The sequence below is a fragment of the Hipposideros armiger genome, unplaced genomic scaffold, assembly GCF_001890085.2.
Source record: "Hipposideros armiger isolate ML-2016 unplaced genomic scaffold, ASM189008v1 scaffold_404, whole genome shotgun sequence".
Taxonomy (NCBI): Eukaryota; Metazoa; Chordata; class Mammalia; order Chiroptera; family Hipposideridae; genus Hipposideros; species Hipposideros armiger.
Window position 1 is genome coordinate 193,381 of NW_017731754.1, and position 17,494 is coordinate 210,874.

General features: G+C 47.7%; 1 protein-coding gene across 1 annotated transcript in view; it reads left to right on the forward strand.

Moving 5' to 3' along the window:
* The first annotated feature begins 4,038 nt into the window (after positions 1–4,038).
* The window catches only part of FNDC1 (fibronectin type III domain containing 1), a 111,817-nt gene continuing 98,361 nt past the window's right edge, over positions 4,039–17,494 (forward strand). The window contains exon 1 of the mRNA XM_019663756.1: positions 4,039–4,286. Coding sequence (XP_019519301.1) covers positions 4,178–4,286 — 109 coding nt within the window. The 5' untranslated portion in view covers positions 4,039–4,177. The remainder of the gene's footprint in view (positions 4,287–17,494) is intronic.

Below are 17,494 nucleotides of genomic sequence, written 5' to 3' on the forward strand. Positions count from 1 at the left end.
GCCCGCTTCTACAGCTGCCAACTGCAACTTGAAGACCATACATTTTGAGTTTTTGTTCCACCCCACTTTACTAATGCCTTCTCCCCAAGCTGCACTCTTTAATTCCACAGGGTTAGAGTGAATGCATGCTGATGTCTGCCTATGGAGAGCACACATAGGGTTAAAAAGTGCCTGGGGAAAAAGAAAATAAGATAAGGGAAGAGATACGCAACATAGCTTCATGACCTAAATATCAGAGCACTCTGGAGTGTATTTCTTTTTTTCAGGGGTGGGGAAGTTATTTCTCTCTTACTTTGATCATGAGCTCTTTGAAGCAATGGCTGCCTGAGTCTCAGTCACACTCTATCCCCACTTCCCAACACATGACTCGACACAAAAATAGGTGTCCTGTAAGGTCATGTAAAGGAATAGATTGATGAATGACTTTTCTCGATGTAGCCCAAGCCCTATGCCCATTGACAAGTGGTGGATAATACAACTGGAATATCTAGCTCCTTCCATTGCATTTGCATGCTTTACAACCTGGGCCACAAAACAGAAACCTCGGATGCAGATCTGTGGGCTTTTACATCACGGCAAAAAGAAACATTCTCAGGCCGGCCGAGTGACGCGATGGTTAAGAACTGGCTTGGGACGCCAGAGGGCCCCGGTTCGGATCCCAGATATGAGGGCCAGTGACACTGCCCTCTACAGCTATGATGCTGAACAACAGGTCAACCTGGAGCTGGGCTGCTATGAGTCGCTAGCGACGGCATAGGCTGCAGCCCCTGTGGCAGTGGGTTGCCATAAGCTACCGTGTGTAGACAGCAGCCAGCGTGAGCACCCAGCAGCCGCAGTGAGTGGCTGTCCAGAAGCCGACGACTGATGTGCCTCGCCCGGGAAGAGCGCAATGATGGTGCCAACTTGGGCCAGTGAAGCAATGTCCTCCACAACTAGACTGAAGAACAAAAGGACAGCAACTTATCTGTTCCCCTTCCCCCAATTCCCCAGCACTGTTTCCATCCCCCCAATTCCCCAATAAAAATCTTAAAAAAAAAAAAAAGAAACATTCTCAATTAGCGTCCTTAACAATTCAAATGCCAGGTCGGGTATCTGAACATCTTAATCCTTTAGGCTTCACTAATTCCTACTATGTTTGTCCAAAAGAGAACTTGCCTCGGCACTGCCTTGCAGTGGGAACAAGTTAGAACTCCTGTGCAGAGGAAGCACATTTCAGGCAATGACAGATTTATGGCAGTTTTTTTTTTCTAAGGGAGCACCATTTCTTTCCTGCGCCTTCCAAACCCTAAGAAGATGAATGATGTAACACTGAGGTCTTGTGTAATTGTTTGCTAAGAAGCACCGCTCACCATTTGGATGGTAAGGACGTGTCTCTGATAAATCTGTACTGGACACGGGGCATGTAAAACATACTTTTATTTGTTCTCTCTGCCTTGATCTTGATGTTTTTATTGAAAATCTGACAGAGAGGGGGACTTTTGGAGGTGCCACGGTGCCATGGAAATGTCGTGTACTTGGAGTCAGATGCTTTGCATTGGACTGTCACCCTCACCAGTCCCTACTGTTGGGTGGACAAGCCACACAATCTCTCGAAGTCCTGGTTGTCTCTCTGTAAAGTCAGATTAGTGCAACGGTTCTCAACCTGTGGGTCGTGACCCCTTTGAGGGTCAAACGACCCTTTCACAGGGGTCGCCTAAGACCACCGGAAAACAAAAAGATATTTACATTACGATTCATCACAGTAGCAAAATTACAGTTATAGAGTAGCAACGAAAATAATTTTATGGTTGGGGGTCACCACAACATGAGGAACTGTATTAAGGGGTCGCGGCATTAGGAAGGCTGAGAACCTCTGAATTAGTGCCTCTAGGGCTGTTGTGGGGACCAGAACAAAATGGATACTGCAGAAGAAAAGTCTGTAAAGCATCATTCGTTTATTGTTTTTTGCTGGTTAGAAATAACCTCTATCTTTTCTCCCGTCATGTCAAGGTGAAGTATACTTGCTTACCTCTATTTTTTTCCCCCTGTCCCCTCTGTTTATGGAATCCTAGAGACTGGAGTTTTCCTCCAGATCTGTTGTGCCTGAATTAATGGTCCCCCCAGTCACTCCAAGCACTGTGGGTGCTCCCTCGCTATGCAGTCTTTTTTTAGCTGAGCCATCCTGTCACCTGTTGGAAACTCAGCTGCAGCTCAGTTTGGGCTGGGAAACGAACCAGTGACCCTGTGGCTCAGAGCTCGCACTCTTGAGTGAGCTCTTAACTAACTGAGTCACTCTGCCAGCCCCCACTATGCGGTCTTTTAAAAGATGTGTGCACATCACGACTGTGTATGAGGTTGTATAATGTCCTGCTGCTGTCACAGTGTATAGATGTATTCAAATGTAATGCTTAAAAAGGAATTAAAGAGCTGTGTAAGCCCAACTGAAGCCAGAACAAGATTTGATGTCAGAAGATGGTATGATACAAGCATTTTCAGAACTCCGCTGGAGGTTCTACTGGCTGGTCATTTGAACTTGGTTTCCATTTATCCACATGAAACATGGAAATAGCATTTGAATCTACCCTACCACATAGAAATGCCATGGCAACCTGTATGGAGGGTATTGAACTCTCTGAATGTATGGCTATTTAAAACCTAGCTAGAACCAGAGATAGTGTGTGTGGACACAGACTGATTTGTACAACTAGAAACAAACCACAGACATAACCCTGAGGCAGAAGAGTAAAGGCTCACAGTTAAATAGCTGACGATCTTGTAGCCCAAGAGTGACACCCACTCTGTTTGGTTTTGGTAAACAAAATAGAAGCAACAATCAAGGCCTTAAGAAATTATGTGAAAATATAGTAGTCTGTCACAACAATAGTGACAATAGAGTGAACTAGAAATTGACGCGAAGGAAGAAAACTTTGTAGAACTTGTATTTGTGAGATGATCACATTCAGGACAGATAACTAGCACTTTTAGATTAGGTTTTGGTGGGGTCTTTTAAACCTTAAAGTAGTGATACCTTTGAAGTTTGTTTTAAGACTTCTTAAATTTGATTACACTCTCAAGTTTGTAATCAGATCAGAAGCCAGACTAATAAATGTTAGTAGTTTCATTTAATATCTTAACAGTCCTTGGCCGATTGTTCTGATCTAGTCGTCAAAACCCGAGAGTTGCTCTATTTCTGTTTCATCAGTCTACAATTCATTTAACATTCTTTTCCTCTCTACCGAATGCCACAAATCTGCTCAAGTTTAGGGTTGTCACCATGGAGAGCTGACCCGACGTGAGGTTGTCAGCTTCAGCCAGATCAGGTCTGCGAGGAAACTGCTGGGCAGATAGCAGCACGCAGTGCCCACAGCGCGGGCCCACCTGGCGCAGGCTTCCTGGTCGCCTCTAGGGGCGCTCCCAGTCCACTTGGAGGGGCTCGAGGCTGCCAAGGCCCGGAGCAGACCACAAACAGGTTGGAGTCCGGAATAGGGAGACCGTAGGCAGTGTTAATGTAGAAACCGAGGGAACCAAGGCCAGCCAAGTTCTCGGTCTGGACGCTTCGCGTCGTTTAATCTAGTTCCTGTGCTCCACAGACGTGACAGCTGGAATGGCAGAGTCTAACTAAGGACAACCCCCGTCTCCTGGGTACTCGGGGTGTGGGGAAGGCCGGGGCGAGCGCAGGAACGACCGCAAAGTACAGATAGAGGTGAAGGGGCCTGCCTGCGTCCCTCACGTTGAAACCAGAGGTTTTCATTTAAGGGGACATAGGGCATTCGTGGGCTTGGCAGAGACTGGACGCGATGGGCCATTTCCGAACCAGAAAACGAGAGGTTAGACAGAGGTAGGAACTTTCCTGGCCGCTTCATCCAGCACAGCTATCATCGAATTTTCAGAACCGCCCAGAGGGGTTCCGGGGCGCTCAGGCACCCCGAGCCCGGGCTGCCGCCCCCACCGCCCCAGCAGCCCCACCGCCCCGCGGCCGGCAGGGGGCGCCCACGCGCGGCTAAAAGGCGCGGCGGGTGGCGGGCAGCCTCAGTGCGGAGCGTGGCAGCGGGAGCGCGGGCCGGGAGCTATCCGCGCGGGGCCCGGGCGCCGCAGGCACAGCGCAGAGCGCGGAAAACTACAGACGGCGGGGACCCGACGGCAGCGCCCACCCGCCCGCCAGCCGCCCAGCCCAGCCCTGCGAGCACCCCAGCTCGCGATGGCGCCCGAGGCCGGGGCGCCCCCCCGCGCGCGGCGCCCTCTGCCCTGGGCGACGCTGCTGCTCCTGGCCGCGCTGCTGCCGGTCGTCTGCTCAGCCGGGGCTCCAGGTACGCGCAGCCCGGGCTGGGCTGCCAGGCTCCCCGTGCCTCCTCACCTGTTCTCTGTCCACCTTCATGCTCCACCCACCCCGTCTGTCGCTCCGGGGACCGCCGCCCCGCTCTGTGCTGGCTGCGTGTCGTGTCACTAACCTGGGCGTCCTCGTCGTTCGCGGGTAGGGCGCGGACGGGCAGCTGGGGACGCGGGATCTGGGCAGCTGCAGCCCCGCGCGCGCGCGCGAGGAGGGAACGGGGACATCGTCTGCGCCAGGGGACGCAGCGCCCTCAGTTTCAACTTGGACATCGAACGCCCGGAGTCGGGAGACTTGAGCAGTCCGACTTGCCGGGGAGATTCAGGCCAAGGGTCGGTGGGTGGGGGGCGAGGAGAAGAAAAGCGACCTCTTGGCGTTGAGGTGGGGGTGGGGTGGTTCTTTCCTTTGCCCAGAATTGCCCCGAGGACATCCTTCTTTCCTCCAGTTCACCTGCCCTGAGGCAGAGGTGCCTGTTGGAGGCTGCGAGGCAGGACTGTTTCAGAAGCGCGCGGGGCCAGGCTGTGCGCTGCCGCGGGGCGGTTGGTACCTTGGCGCCCAAGGAGTAGCCGCGCTCTTACGGAGGCCGCGCATCCTGGTGGGAACTTGGGAGCTGGGAGAAGACGTTTGTCTTGGGAGGAGAGAGAGGGAAGTGGGAAAGTCGGTTCTGGAGAAGCTCACCCTTTCCCCGAAGGCTGAGGCTGGAGACAGGATGGATGTTTTCTTTGGGGCTGAAAGGGGAGCAACGCTTTTCAGAAAAATGCCAGCGTGCTGTTGTCAGATTTCTTGTAAGTCTCCCGCAGAGAGCGACAAGTTTGTGGTGGGTTTTTCATCCTTAAGCCTTTGGTGGCCCTTGTTCCCACTTCCTGTGCAGGCATGTTCCCTCTTGAAATGTGTGGCTTTTATTTATGTCATCGGTTTGCAGGAGTCCAAGTCAACATTGTTGTTGATGTTGTTCACTCTCAGCTGGGTTATAAAAATTCAGATGCAATTCCAATGAGAGCTACTTGCTTGCTGTTACTACTCGTGTCTCTGTTGCTCTCTTACAAGGGAAAGGGGGAAAATTGGGGTCCCATTGCCTTGGGATTCTTTTTGGTGGGCACGTCATGCATCATGCTTGCTTCAGGTTCACACCAAGGGCAGGGATGCCAAGTGCCACTTTTTCCTAAAACACAGTGACAGTTGTACGTTTTTTCTGCTCTGTTAGTGATCTCTAAGAAAACAGTCACTGAGTATTTTGTACACTAACCAACAAGAATAAAACTATTTTAAAAACTTTCAACTTCCCCATTTAACAACCCATGGCTTTTTTTATTTCTAAATTAAAATCTTCTGAATGTTGAAAGAGTTTTTGTTTTAAAAAATGGACTGAAATGGAACCAATGCTAAATTGACTTCATGATGATCCCAGCTTTATTCCTGTTAAGAGTCCGCTGCCACCTGCCTACCGGTTCCATGTGAGCGTGTTTGAAGTCAGGGCTGTTTGTGGTCTCTCCTGGAAGCCGACTTTTCCTCTCTGGCTTCTGCTCTGTACACCACTGAGCTGTGGAATGTTGGAGCTGGAACTCTTGCTGGCACTTCTTTCTTGTGTGCTGACGTGGGATCTGCAGTAAAATGATGGCCAGACTAGCAATGGACAAAGGGGACAAGCACATTTTGAAATGAATATCTACTGCATGTAGATGTAATAATAGAAGGAAGAAACAGATGCCACCTGTGGATAGCTCCCCGTGCTGTGAAAGAAGTCATGGGGCACATAACTTATTTCATCTGCGTCTCCGCAAGGCTTCCTGTCTGTCTTTCGGTGCATAGCTACCCTCGCTGTTCCAGACCTGTGTTCTGGCTCTGACGGCAAGGCCATGGACACAGTGCTGCGTCTCTGGCTGAATTAATGCATGCATCCAGCAAGCTGCATGAATCAGGCCCTGCCCTGCCCTGCTCCCCAAACCTTTGGGGCCAGAATCCCTGTAATGAAATCACCTGGAGCCACATTAATAGTGGCAGCCCACCGCAGCTCAGAGGGACTTTCCTGAAAATAGAGGTGATTTTCAGGGTATGCTGAAGATCCAAAGAAACCCTTCCGCTTGGTGGTCAATTAAAACATAAAACAAAATAAGTGAATGATGCCCTCCCCCCTCCATCCCTACAATAAACTACTCTGCAACCATTAAAATTATATGTGATGGCGCCTGCCTGTCTGATAGGAGACAGTTTTCTAAAAAGATATGGGGACACACATACTCATATACATTTATAGCCATTAACTTAAGGTAGTTATAGGTGATTTAATTTTTTTCTGTAAAGCTTAAAGACCCTTTTAGGGAATCTGCAAAGTCAGACTACTTTTAAAGCAATACTATGATACCATCTGCTTTTTTCGCTGTGTTGACATTTGCGGCAAAGGTGCAAAAGCTTAGTGGGTAAAACTGCTGGTGCTTTAGCATGAATCAAGGCATTGGCACCATAATGAACTTGTAGTCATTGCATTTTTTTCAGCCTTTGAAGTTAAGAAAAGATGTGCCAGTTTCAATTAACAATGTCCATGGTGTAACAGTAAAAATGGTGAATTTTACCAAATCTCTGCCATTGAATGCATGTCTTTTTAATATTCTGTGTGAAGAAATGGGAAAGACACACAAAGCACTGCTGCTGACTCCTCAAGTTCAGTGGTAGTCCTGAGTAATAGCCCTTGTGTGATAGTTTGAGTTCTGAGTTGCACTAGCTGCTTTTTCTCAAGAACACCATATTTACCAGAAAGAATGCCTACAGACAAAGTAGTTATTCTGACTTGGGTATTTAGCAGACGACCTTAAAAACGAACAAAGGGGACCTGCCACTTCTAGTGACATCACTGCTAGTATGTCTTGCCAGTAGTAAAATTTTAGCTTTCAAGTGAAAATTCGGATTTTGCCATGTCATCTCCAATATCATAAGCTTGAAAACTTGCCAATGTTTAAAAACTTTTCTAACAAGATCAGTGGGGATACAAATGAATGTGATTTTAAAATATTGTGTTACAAAACATGTCACCACTTAAGAGGATCTGCATAATCATGTGAACCAGTAAATCTAAGTGACCAATGCAATGTTACAAAGTCTTGCATGGCTAAAAGATCCATCAAATGTACAAGAGAGCCCAGTGGACTTTTTTTTTTTAAAAGATTTTTATTGGGGAATTGGGGGATGGCAACAGTGCTGGGGAATTGGGGAAAGGGGAACAGACAAGTTGCTGTCCTTTTGTTCTTCAATCTAGCTGTGGAGGATGTTGCTTCACTGGCCCAAGTTGGCACCATCAAGGCGCTCTTCCCGGGAGAGGCAGATCAGTAGCCGGCTTCTGGATGGCCGCTCATTGCGGCTGCTGGCTACACACGGTAGCCCATGGCAACCCACTGCAGCAGGGGCTGCAGCCTACGCCAACGCAGGCGACTCAGGGCAGCCCAGCTCCAGGTTGAGCTGTTGTTCCGCATCTTAGCTGTAGAGGGCAGTGTCACTGACCCTCATATGTGGGATCTGAACCGGGGCCCTCTGGCGTCCCAAGCCAGCTCTTAACCAATGCGCCACTCGGCCGGCCCCCAGTGGACTTTTTAATGTAACAATATGTTCTTTATATGGTTTCAGATTCTACATTGCAACTAACCTTTAAGAAACTGCTACTTGATGAGTTCTGGTATAGTATCAAAGATTTTCCAAAATTATCCATAAGACTGTTAAAATACTTTTCCAACTATCTGTGTAAGGCTGAATTTTCTTCAGGTACTTCGACCAAAACAACGTACTGCAGTAGACTGAAGGCATAGCAGATAAGAGATCCTGCTCTCTTCTATTATTAAAGAGATTTGCCAAAATGCAAAACAATGCCACTCTTCTTACTATTTCATTTTTCTTAGAAAACAGTTATTTTTCATAAAATACAGTTTTTTCTGTCAATATGTAATGGTTTATTATTGCTATTTTTAAATGAATTAATACGTAGTTTAACCTCTTCCTAATTTTAATTTCTGGTCAGTAGTTATTGGTTGATAAAACCCTCATAAACAACCTCTGTGAGATCCTCATTAATTTAAGAGTAGAAAGGCACCTGGAGAACAGAAAGTTTGATAGCCACTGGCTTATAGCAGGGAAGTAGGTTCAACATGAAGACGCCTGGGTTGGAATCTCAGAGCTGTCATTTACCCTCTGTGTGGCCTTGGGCCGGCTAGTCTCAACTAGACCAATTGAATGAATAGATTCCTTCCATCTCTAGAAGCCCTCAGGGCTTTCCTGTGACCCCAATTACCTCCAGCTTTGTGGGGTTTCCCTCCTACTTCTATTCTCTTTGACAGGAAGGGGTGAATATATCCTTTCCTTTTACCTTGTGCATTGGAGTCCACCCAGATGAAAGAACTGTTTTATTCATCAGCCGAACACACAGTTCATTACTATGGCATTAGAGGTTGTGATAGAATTGCAGAGTGATGGTTCACGTCCCTGGAAAGTTACCACCAGACAGCTTCAGAGCATTATCAAGACGTCTCACCAAGCCCATTTATATCCCTATTTAAGCTAAAAAGGCCTATTCCCTGAAAACAGGCAGGGGTAGGGGTGAGGTGTGGAGGGGGTGCATTCATTTCCTATTGCTTTTAAATTGTAACAAATTACTGCAAATTTAGTGGTTTAAAGCAAAACCAATTTATTGTCTCATAGTCCTGGACGTCAGAAGTTCCAAATGGGTCTCAGTGGGCTAAAATCAAGGGCTGTGTTCCTTCTGCAGGCTCTGGAGGTGCCCGCATTCCTCTACTCATTGCCACTTTCAACGGTCACATCACTCCACTTCTATCCACATGTTGCCTTCTCTGACACAGACCTTCCTGTCTGCTCTTTCACTTACAAGGACCCTTGTGATGACATTGGACCCACGGGATAGTCTAGGAGCATCTCCCCATCTCCAGACCCTTAATTGAATCACATCTGCAAAGTCCCTCTTGCCATGTGAGGTCACATATTCATAGGTTACAGAGATTAGGACATGCACATCTTCGGGGGCCATTATTCTGCTATTGCAAGGGGTGACGTGGGGTTGGGGAGAGAATAGAAGCATACATTTCAGGAAGGGCCCATCACACTTCACTGGTTGAGGAGCAGACTTCATGTCATTGTTTCCTCTGGAACTCAGGTATTTCTTGAGTTATAATTCAATCCCTTATCAGGATCATTTATTTCAGTTAGAAAATATAGAGGTGAGTATTTAAGGTATAAAAATAAAGAGAGAAAGGAATATATATCTCTACGTATTTACTTGTTAATCCTTAGAATATTTATGCTAGGGTTCATCGAAACTGAAATCTTGGGCGCCTTTGGGGAGAGTTGGTTTGCGGGGAGCAGGGATGCATTGTTTCATAATTTCTTTTACCAGTTTTAGTAGACACATATCGGGGCATTTGGAGTCATGGAGGTGTTGCTTATACATATGAGTGAACATCCTCTCTTCCTTCCTTCTGGACGTTATCCTTGTCTTTGTTATAAAGAATATGGATTTAATTCAACTTTTGGGAATTGTGTTATTCCTATTTGATTAAGGAATGTTCTCCAGTATGGACCAGATGGTTAAAATTTAGAAATTTTGACTGTGGAATTTTTGTGCCACTGACTATTAGATGATGTCATGTGGAAGACACATTTTTCTCCCAGATTTTCTCCCAGTTCCTGGCCCTGAGGGCGGTAGCGCTTGCGCCCCGCGTCCCATAGAGGGCGCTCCTGGCCTTCCGGCGACGTTTCCACTGCCCGCTGGCCCCTTAGGTTCCAGCCCCACGAGCAGAGGCTTTATAGAGGTGAGAGAATTAGGACAATCAGTTATCTTCTTTGGTATTCCCTTAGTGCTTACCTTTTTTCAATGTTGGACTCACTAGAGCTTCCTTCAGCTATTAAGTCGGGCTGGACAAATCACTCATTTAATGTGGAAATGACTGCATCTTAGTAATTTCAGCTGACCGTTGGTGAGAAAGAACTTGAAACCTATCCCTAAAGCTGTGATCAGTAGCACTGTATTTAGCAGGTTTCGCCCAAGCGGCAGCAGCCGGAAGAGGGCGGGGACGAGGGACACCTGAGGGCTTGTCCTGAGCACCAAGTGTCAGTTTTGATAAATGGGCCCCTTCACCCTCAGTGGATTCTTTCGGTATCCAGGGGGAGTAATGCAAATTGTAAGGCAGGTCTGTAAGTGTAGCAAAACACCTGGAGAGCTGCTAATGTTGATTATGTACATTTTCCTACTGTGCCTAGTCTATATATGGAGGAAATGATTACATTGTAATATCATCATAATCTGCAAAGTACAATCTACCTAACTCACTTGTTATCTTTAGGAGAAAGTTCTTAGGTGTGCATTTTAATTTCTTTTTAATAATAACTGGCAGCTAAAAGTGCCACGGAGTTTACCACTTCCCCAATGTGTCATTTCATTTAATTTTCACAGCAGCCTTGTGACGTTGGTAACATTCTCATTTCACCACGAGGGAACCGGGTTCAGAGGACTTACCCGGTTTTCCCACAGTCAGTAATCTAGAATAGTATGTGGTAGTCCCAGGATTTGGACCCCGCTCTTCTGGATCCAAATTCCACGCACCTCCTGCAGTCTCGCCTGGCTCCTGTTGGTTTGGGCGTTTCTTTTAGTTCCCTTGTTTTCTTCTTTAGGTTGGAGTGGGAGCTGGCACTGCCAACTGTGATCTGCTCAGGACCCCCTTCTAAGTCTGCATTCTTGTCACGTTGCTGTTGGCTGTTGAGAATGATTCCATCACACACCGAAGCGCGTTGAATTTGAGTAGGGCCTTAATCTAAGATGAAGTTTCCGTCAGCCCTATGCCCTGGTACAGAATGTATCTGGCATTTGGATATAAGCAGGATCGTTGGAGGACGTGCCCTTTACTTCGTGGGTCCTGGGAAGACTTGCCCTTGAGGCCCCTGCCCTGTGCTTAGTTTGTTACATAAGCCCTTCAACATGTGCGTCATTGATCCTCATGATGGAATTCACGGCTCAACCTGTGAACCTGTATTTTAACCCAGAAGGCTCCCAGAATTGAAGTTTGTTTACAGGGGACCATTTAAATCAAGGAACAATGCTGAGAATCATTATTTGGTAATCTATGGGGCTGACGGACCCCTATCTCTCATAGAAGTGGTGAGACTGTAATATTAATAGTGTTAAAGTGTTTTGAACTTCTCAGAAGAAACGTGTCATTTAAATGCTGGGATTTGTTTTTTAGGGATTATTTTATAGTGTCACATCTCTTCATCCTTTTGACTGGTCCTGACCCAGCTGCTGATTTGCATTGTGTGACCCTGAGCAGGTCATGACTCTTCAGGCCTCAGAGTTCTCATCTGCAAAAGGAGGAAGTTTGGGCTATAGGTGCAGCTAAGGGCCCCTCCAAAGGGCTCTAACTTTGTGTGAGCCTCTGTTTGAAGGCTATGCATTCTTTCATTCAGTTAGTTGCCAAGTGTTAATACTTGACAGATGCAGGGATGCAAAGACCAATAAACACAGTCCCTCTGTAGGAGCGTGCACAGGCAGGGATGGGGGTGGTAGGAGAGGATACCGACAGTGTGGTGTGTGTTAGGACAGTCCTGGGAGGACTCAGGCTGGAAGGCCAGGGACAACCATATTTGACCTGGGTTTGAACAGCAGGCATTACTTAGAGAAAGGCAAGGAAGGACATTTCAGATGGAGAACAGACCATGCTGCACATGCGAAGGCACAGAGGCAAGACGTTGCATGACATGTTTGAAGAAGGGTGAGTGTCTGGGTGACCCCCTGGGGAACAGTGGCATTCAGGGTTGGAGGAGTCAGCAGCAGCCAGCTCAGGAAGGTCCTGGAGTTTGACCATAATCCAAAGTGACCGGGGCCATTGACGGAGTGTCCGCAGTGCGTCACATCGCTGGGTCGGTGGGTGGGAGGTTGCATCGCGGGCAGCTGAGTGGAGGACAGCGCTGGGGTCGGGCCAGAGGGGGCAGTTGATGCTTCCGCTCATTATGCTTGGGGGTTCTTTTATATCTGCTTATTTATTTCGGGCTTTGGGGGTTTCTTCATTATGACATAGACCAAGCTGGCAGGTCCTCCCTACTGTCTTTCCCTTCAGTCCTATCTGAAATGGCCTATATGTTCTAGAACAATCCCGTTTTGGAATGGGTTCCAGGGTCCCATGAGTCTCACGTGTGGGCAGATTGGCAGACTTTATAGTTAAGGGAGGGGTACTGAATGGTGGGGTAGGTTTTGGGGTCAAGCGTGGGTCTGTGGACTGAATTCAATGGGCTTCTAAGGAAAAGGCCCCATGTGAGTACTTTTAGGAGTTCACGGTGGGGAGGGAACGGTGGTGATAAGTCACTTGGATTAAGGAGGATAACAAGGGACGTAACTGATGTAACTTCTACAGACGACACGGTGATGCTCCTCTGAAGTTCACTGACTCATTTCGGGGTTCGGAGGCGGTTTTGTTGTGTCCAGAAGGCTGGTTAGCGCCAGCGGACCCAGATTGTGGATGAGCCGGGGTTCTTCTTGGAAGAAGAGAGGGCAGTGGGTCCCCTAAGTGCCAGTGCTGTGGCTAGAGCTATTGTAGTAAGGCCCGGAGCACGGTATGCGGCCATCGCTCCTAATCTGACATGACACCACATTTGTCTGGAGATGAAACCCCACTGACAGTCACCTGCTGTCAGAAACCCCAGGGCTGGGCAGGGCGAAAGGGGCCAGAGACCCCAAGTGGTCAGTGTGGCCTCCTAGGACCTTGGGAGAAGCGACCTCTGCCAGGCCAGGCACGGGCAGCGGGGCAGATGGGTCCCCGTGAGCTGCATTCTGAGGGACTGGGCCAGGGGCTGCTGTGGACGGCAGGCGGGTCCTTTGGGGCGATGGAGGGAAATCGCCCTGGTGGCATGGTCTCATGGGTGGCACTGCCTCATCCTCATGTTTTACACAATGAAATTCAGCCTCTCCAGACCAGTGATGGCACAGCCATGTCGTCATCACACCGGTGCTTCCACGCGGGGAGTGGAAGGCTGAGGTGTGCCTTTCCCACAGAAGCCGGTGGGCTGGTCATGTTTACTGTGGTTTAGGTTCAAAGAATGCTTGAAATGTTCATTTTTCAGGCATCCACGCGAGCGCTCCCTTTTTCCCCAGGCATAAGGGTCAGGACTTGGAACTTCACCATAGGCATAAAAGACTATTTAAAAAATGGTTTCAAAAGTTTTTATTTTGAGGTAGTTGAAGATTCACATGCAACTGTAAAAAATAATGCGGAGACACCCATGTGCCTTCCACCCGATTTCTCCCAAAGGTGACCTTGCGCATAGCGATCGTGCAACATCCCAGGCAGGAAGCCGATGTTGGTGCAATCCACTGTGTGTGTGGACATCTGTGTACACATGTGCGTGTGCGTGTGCACACATGTGTGTGTATGTGTGCGCACGTGTGTGTGCGTGGTTCTGTGTAATTTTATCCTGTGTGTAGACTGTGTGACCACCAGTGTCAAGATACAGAACATTCCGGCAGAAGGATTGCTGTGCCCCTCCTGTAGTTCCCTTCCCTTCTTCTCGTCCACCTCAACCCTTAGCAACTGTGAATCTGTTCTCCGTCTCCATGATTTTGTCATTTCAAGAATGTCATATAAATGGAATTGTAACCTTCTGAGATTGGTAAAAGCCTATTTTTAAAAAGTACTTATTTCTGCCCCTTTTGCTTGAGATCACTACAGTTCGCTTGCGAGTGTTTTTTGTATGTACTGGGACATTGTGGCACGTAACCTGGCATTGCAGGGAAGTCCTGTGACCATCTGAGTCCGACCCACCGTACCTGGATTATTGCAGTAACCGCCTTGTTGGTCTCCCTGCTCTGCCCTCTCCCTACACTCTCTTCTCAAAACAGCAGCTACAGTGATGCTCATAATGCACAAAGTCACAGAACCTTCCAGATGCTTCCTTTCTCCATCAGATAAAAACCAAAGTCCTAACAAGTAGCACATGGTCATCTTCTACACCACGCCCTCCCTCACTCTCAGTTCCAGCCCCTTGGCCTCCTTTCTGGTTCTCTAACATGCTCGGCACTTTCCAGCCCCAGTGCCTTTGCACACACTGTTCCCTTTGCCCGAACAAAGTTCCTGAAACATCTATGGGTTGATCTCTCACTGTCTTCAGGTCCTTTTTTTTTTTTTTAAAGATTTTTATTGGGGAATTGGGGGAAGGGGAACAGACAGTTGAATTGGGGGAAGGGGAACAGACAGTTGCTGTCCTTTTTGTTCTTCAGTCTAGTTGTGGACACATTGCTTCACTGGCCCATGTTGGTATTATCATTGCGCTCTTCCTGGGTGAGGCAGATCAGTTGCCGGCTTCTGGACGGCCGCTCACTGTGGCTGCTGGCCACTCACGCTGGCTGCTGGCTACACACGGTAGCCCATGGCAATCCACTGCAGCAGGGGCTGCAGCCTACGCCGTGGCGAGCAACTCATGGCAGCCCAGCTCCAGGTTGAGCTGTTGTTCAGCATCTTAGCTGTGGAAGGCAGTGTCACTGGCCCTCATATGTGGGATCTGAACTGGGGCCCTCTGGCGTCCCAAGCCAGTTCTTAACCAATGTGCCACTCGGCCAGCCCTGTCTTCAGGTTCTTTATGCAACATCGTCTTCTCGTACCGGACCCCTCCCCACCATTTAACAGTGTAAACATATCCCTAACCCTCAGCACTTATTATCCCAGCTTTAGTTTTCTTCACAACCTTTATCACCACCTGATAGTTCATGTGTTTCACTTTTGTATTTGATAATTGCCTGTCTCCCTCTGCTGGAATGTAAGCTCCACAAGGACAGGACGTTTTGTGGGTTTAGTTCACTGAAGTCTCCTCATGGCTTAGAAAGCTGCCTGCAAATAGTAGATGCTTAGTAAATATTTGATGGGTGATTGGATGTGCTTCCTTTGGCATCAATTACACATGCTATACATTAAACATGTATGCTGACCTGACATCAGCAGGATATGTGGGGATGGCAAGTGTGGGACAGTCCTCTGCGTGCCTGTCACCCTAGCCCTGCGGGGTCAGCACCTGGATTTTGAAGAGTGTTGGCTCCTGCTGGAAGGCCAGTCTGCAGCTGGAGTGAGGAATTACATTTACGTGGTGTACTAGTTTCCTAGGGCTGTCATAACAAAGGACCACAAACAAGGTGGCTTTCAACAACAGAAATATTCTGGAGGCCCAAAACCTGAAATCTGGGTGGCAGGGCCATGCTGTTTCTGAAGCCTCCGGAGAAGAATCCTTCCTTGTCTCTTCCTAGCCTCTGGTGGTTTCTGACAATCATTGGTGTTTCTTGGTTTGTAGACATGTCACGCCAATCTCTGTCTCATTGGTATCTGGTTTTCTCCTTGGGAGACTTCTTTTAAGGATACCAGTCATACTGGATTAAGGCCAACCCTAATCAGGCATGACCTCATCTTAACTGGATTATACCTTCAAAACCCTATTTTCAAATCACAATCACAGGTCCTGGACAACATGTCTTTTGGGGGACACAATTCAACCCACAACACATGGTATGCATACCAACATGATTGCTTTGGAGTAGGTGAAAGAATTCACACAGCTTCCAATGCTGGGCCACAGCGGAGATGTGGGATGACATGAGTCACTGTGTGGCATTGTGTGTGCTCAACTGTCAACCCAGATTTCCAAAGTCCTACGCACATTCAGTGGGCCTAATTCATAGCTCAAGCTCAGCTGAATCCTTCATTCATAGAGTAAGTAATTATGTAATTAACTCGGAGCTTATTGTGACTGTGCTGGGGTCTGGGCACAGGCCACAAAGATTTGATAAAGAAGTTGGGGATCAACATAGCAATAAATAATGGCATCGAATGTGGTAAGTGTAGCAATATAGGATCACCTGGTACTTTCTAATTAACTTCTACTTGCCAGATACAGTGTTCAGTTCTGAATGTTTTTACATTGATGCACCTAGAATTATAAGATCGGCAAGAGAAATCACAACATTTGTCTGAGGCCTTAGCCTGGAGGGTGCGCTTTGATGTTGACTAAATCTACATTTTTTTCCCCTAGTCAATAAAATTTGGGATGTGCCACTGTCTGTTTTACATAGGTTTTTATTCTCTAGTGGGGACTTGTCAGTGATAAGATGAGGCAACCTTGTTCTCCCAGAGAGTGTCTGACTCTCTTTGACATTCTTTATGTTGTGGAAAGCAGCCAACTTCTCTTTTGCTATTTAACACATGTCCTGGCCCTGCACTGTTTCTAAACACCATTTTCTACCCCACCCAACAATTTCCTTTTCTTATTTTCTGATAGACTGGCAGAAATGGAGTGTCTTCTCATGGTTATTAACACTCACATCCACATATGTGCCTACAGATATCCAAGTGAGCCACAGACACAGAGAAGGAGAAAGAAGGGCCAGGGGACACTGCGCCCTTTGACTTCCCTGACGCCTGGGCTGTTCTTGTCTCACAGCTGCGTTGTGACTGCATTTTCACTCTGATGCCTAGGGAGGAAGAGGTCTGGGAGATGGGACACAGGCTCTAGTCTGAGCAGACTGTGTGTCGCTCTTGTAGAACATGAGGGTTTTGACTTGGGGTCTCTGGGATGAGTTCCACAGGGTCCACTGATGCTCCGAAATTGTAATGAGTTTTCATTACAGGAAGCAATTCAGAGCATTCTGAGGGGTAAAGGGTTGGCTGGGTTAGAGTCGCAGAGAGGGCTTGAGTAAATGTCATCTTAGAATTCAAGCCATGGGAAGCGGTGAGCCAGCTCCCACACGTGGGGGAAACCTCTAGCAAAGGCCTCCTTGAATCCACCAACGCCGTACTTTGTTCTCTGATCATCCTGCCTGCAGGAGGACTTGCTTCCACAGCCTTCTGACCCCTGACAATATTAATCTTTAGTGGCACTCAGCTGATATTCAGTGTCTGATACGCTCTTTCTTCTTTTCATGTGCCAGTGTGCAGCTTCTCCAGGAGAATGAAGACCATTGCCTTTCTTATATATCTGTGGTTAATTCACTCCTATTCTCAGGGCAGGGACTTGCTTAGTAACTCTGTGTCACCCACCTGAGTAACACGTTCATAGATGTTTACCTTTGAAGGTGGAGGAAACGTGGAATCTGGGTACAACTGTCTAGTTATGGAAAATATGGAAGATCATTTTGACACACAATTGATGGGTAGTTTGAAGAAGAGCAGT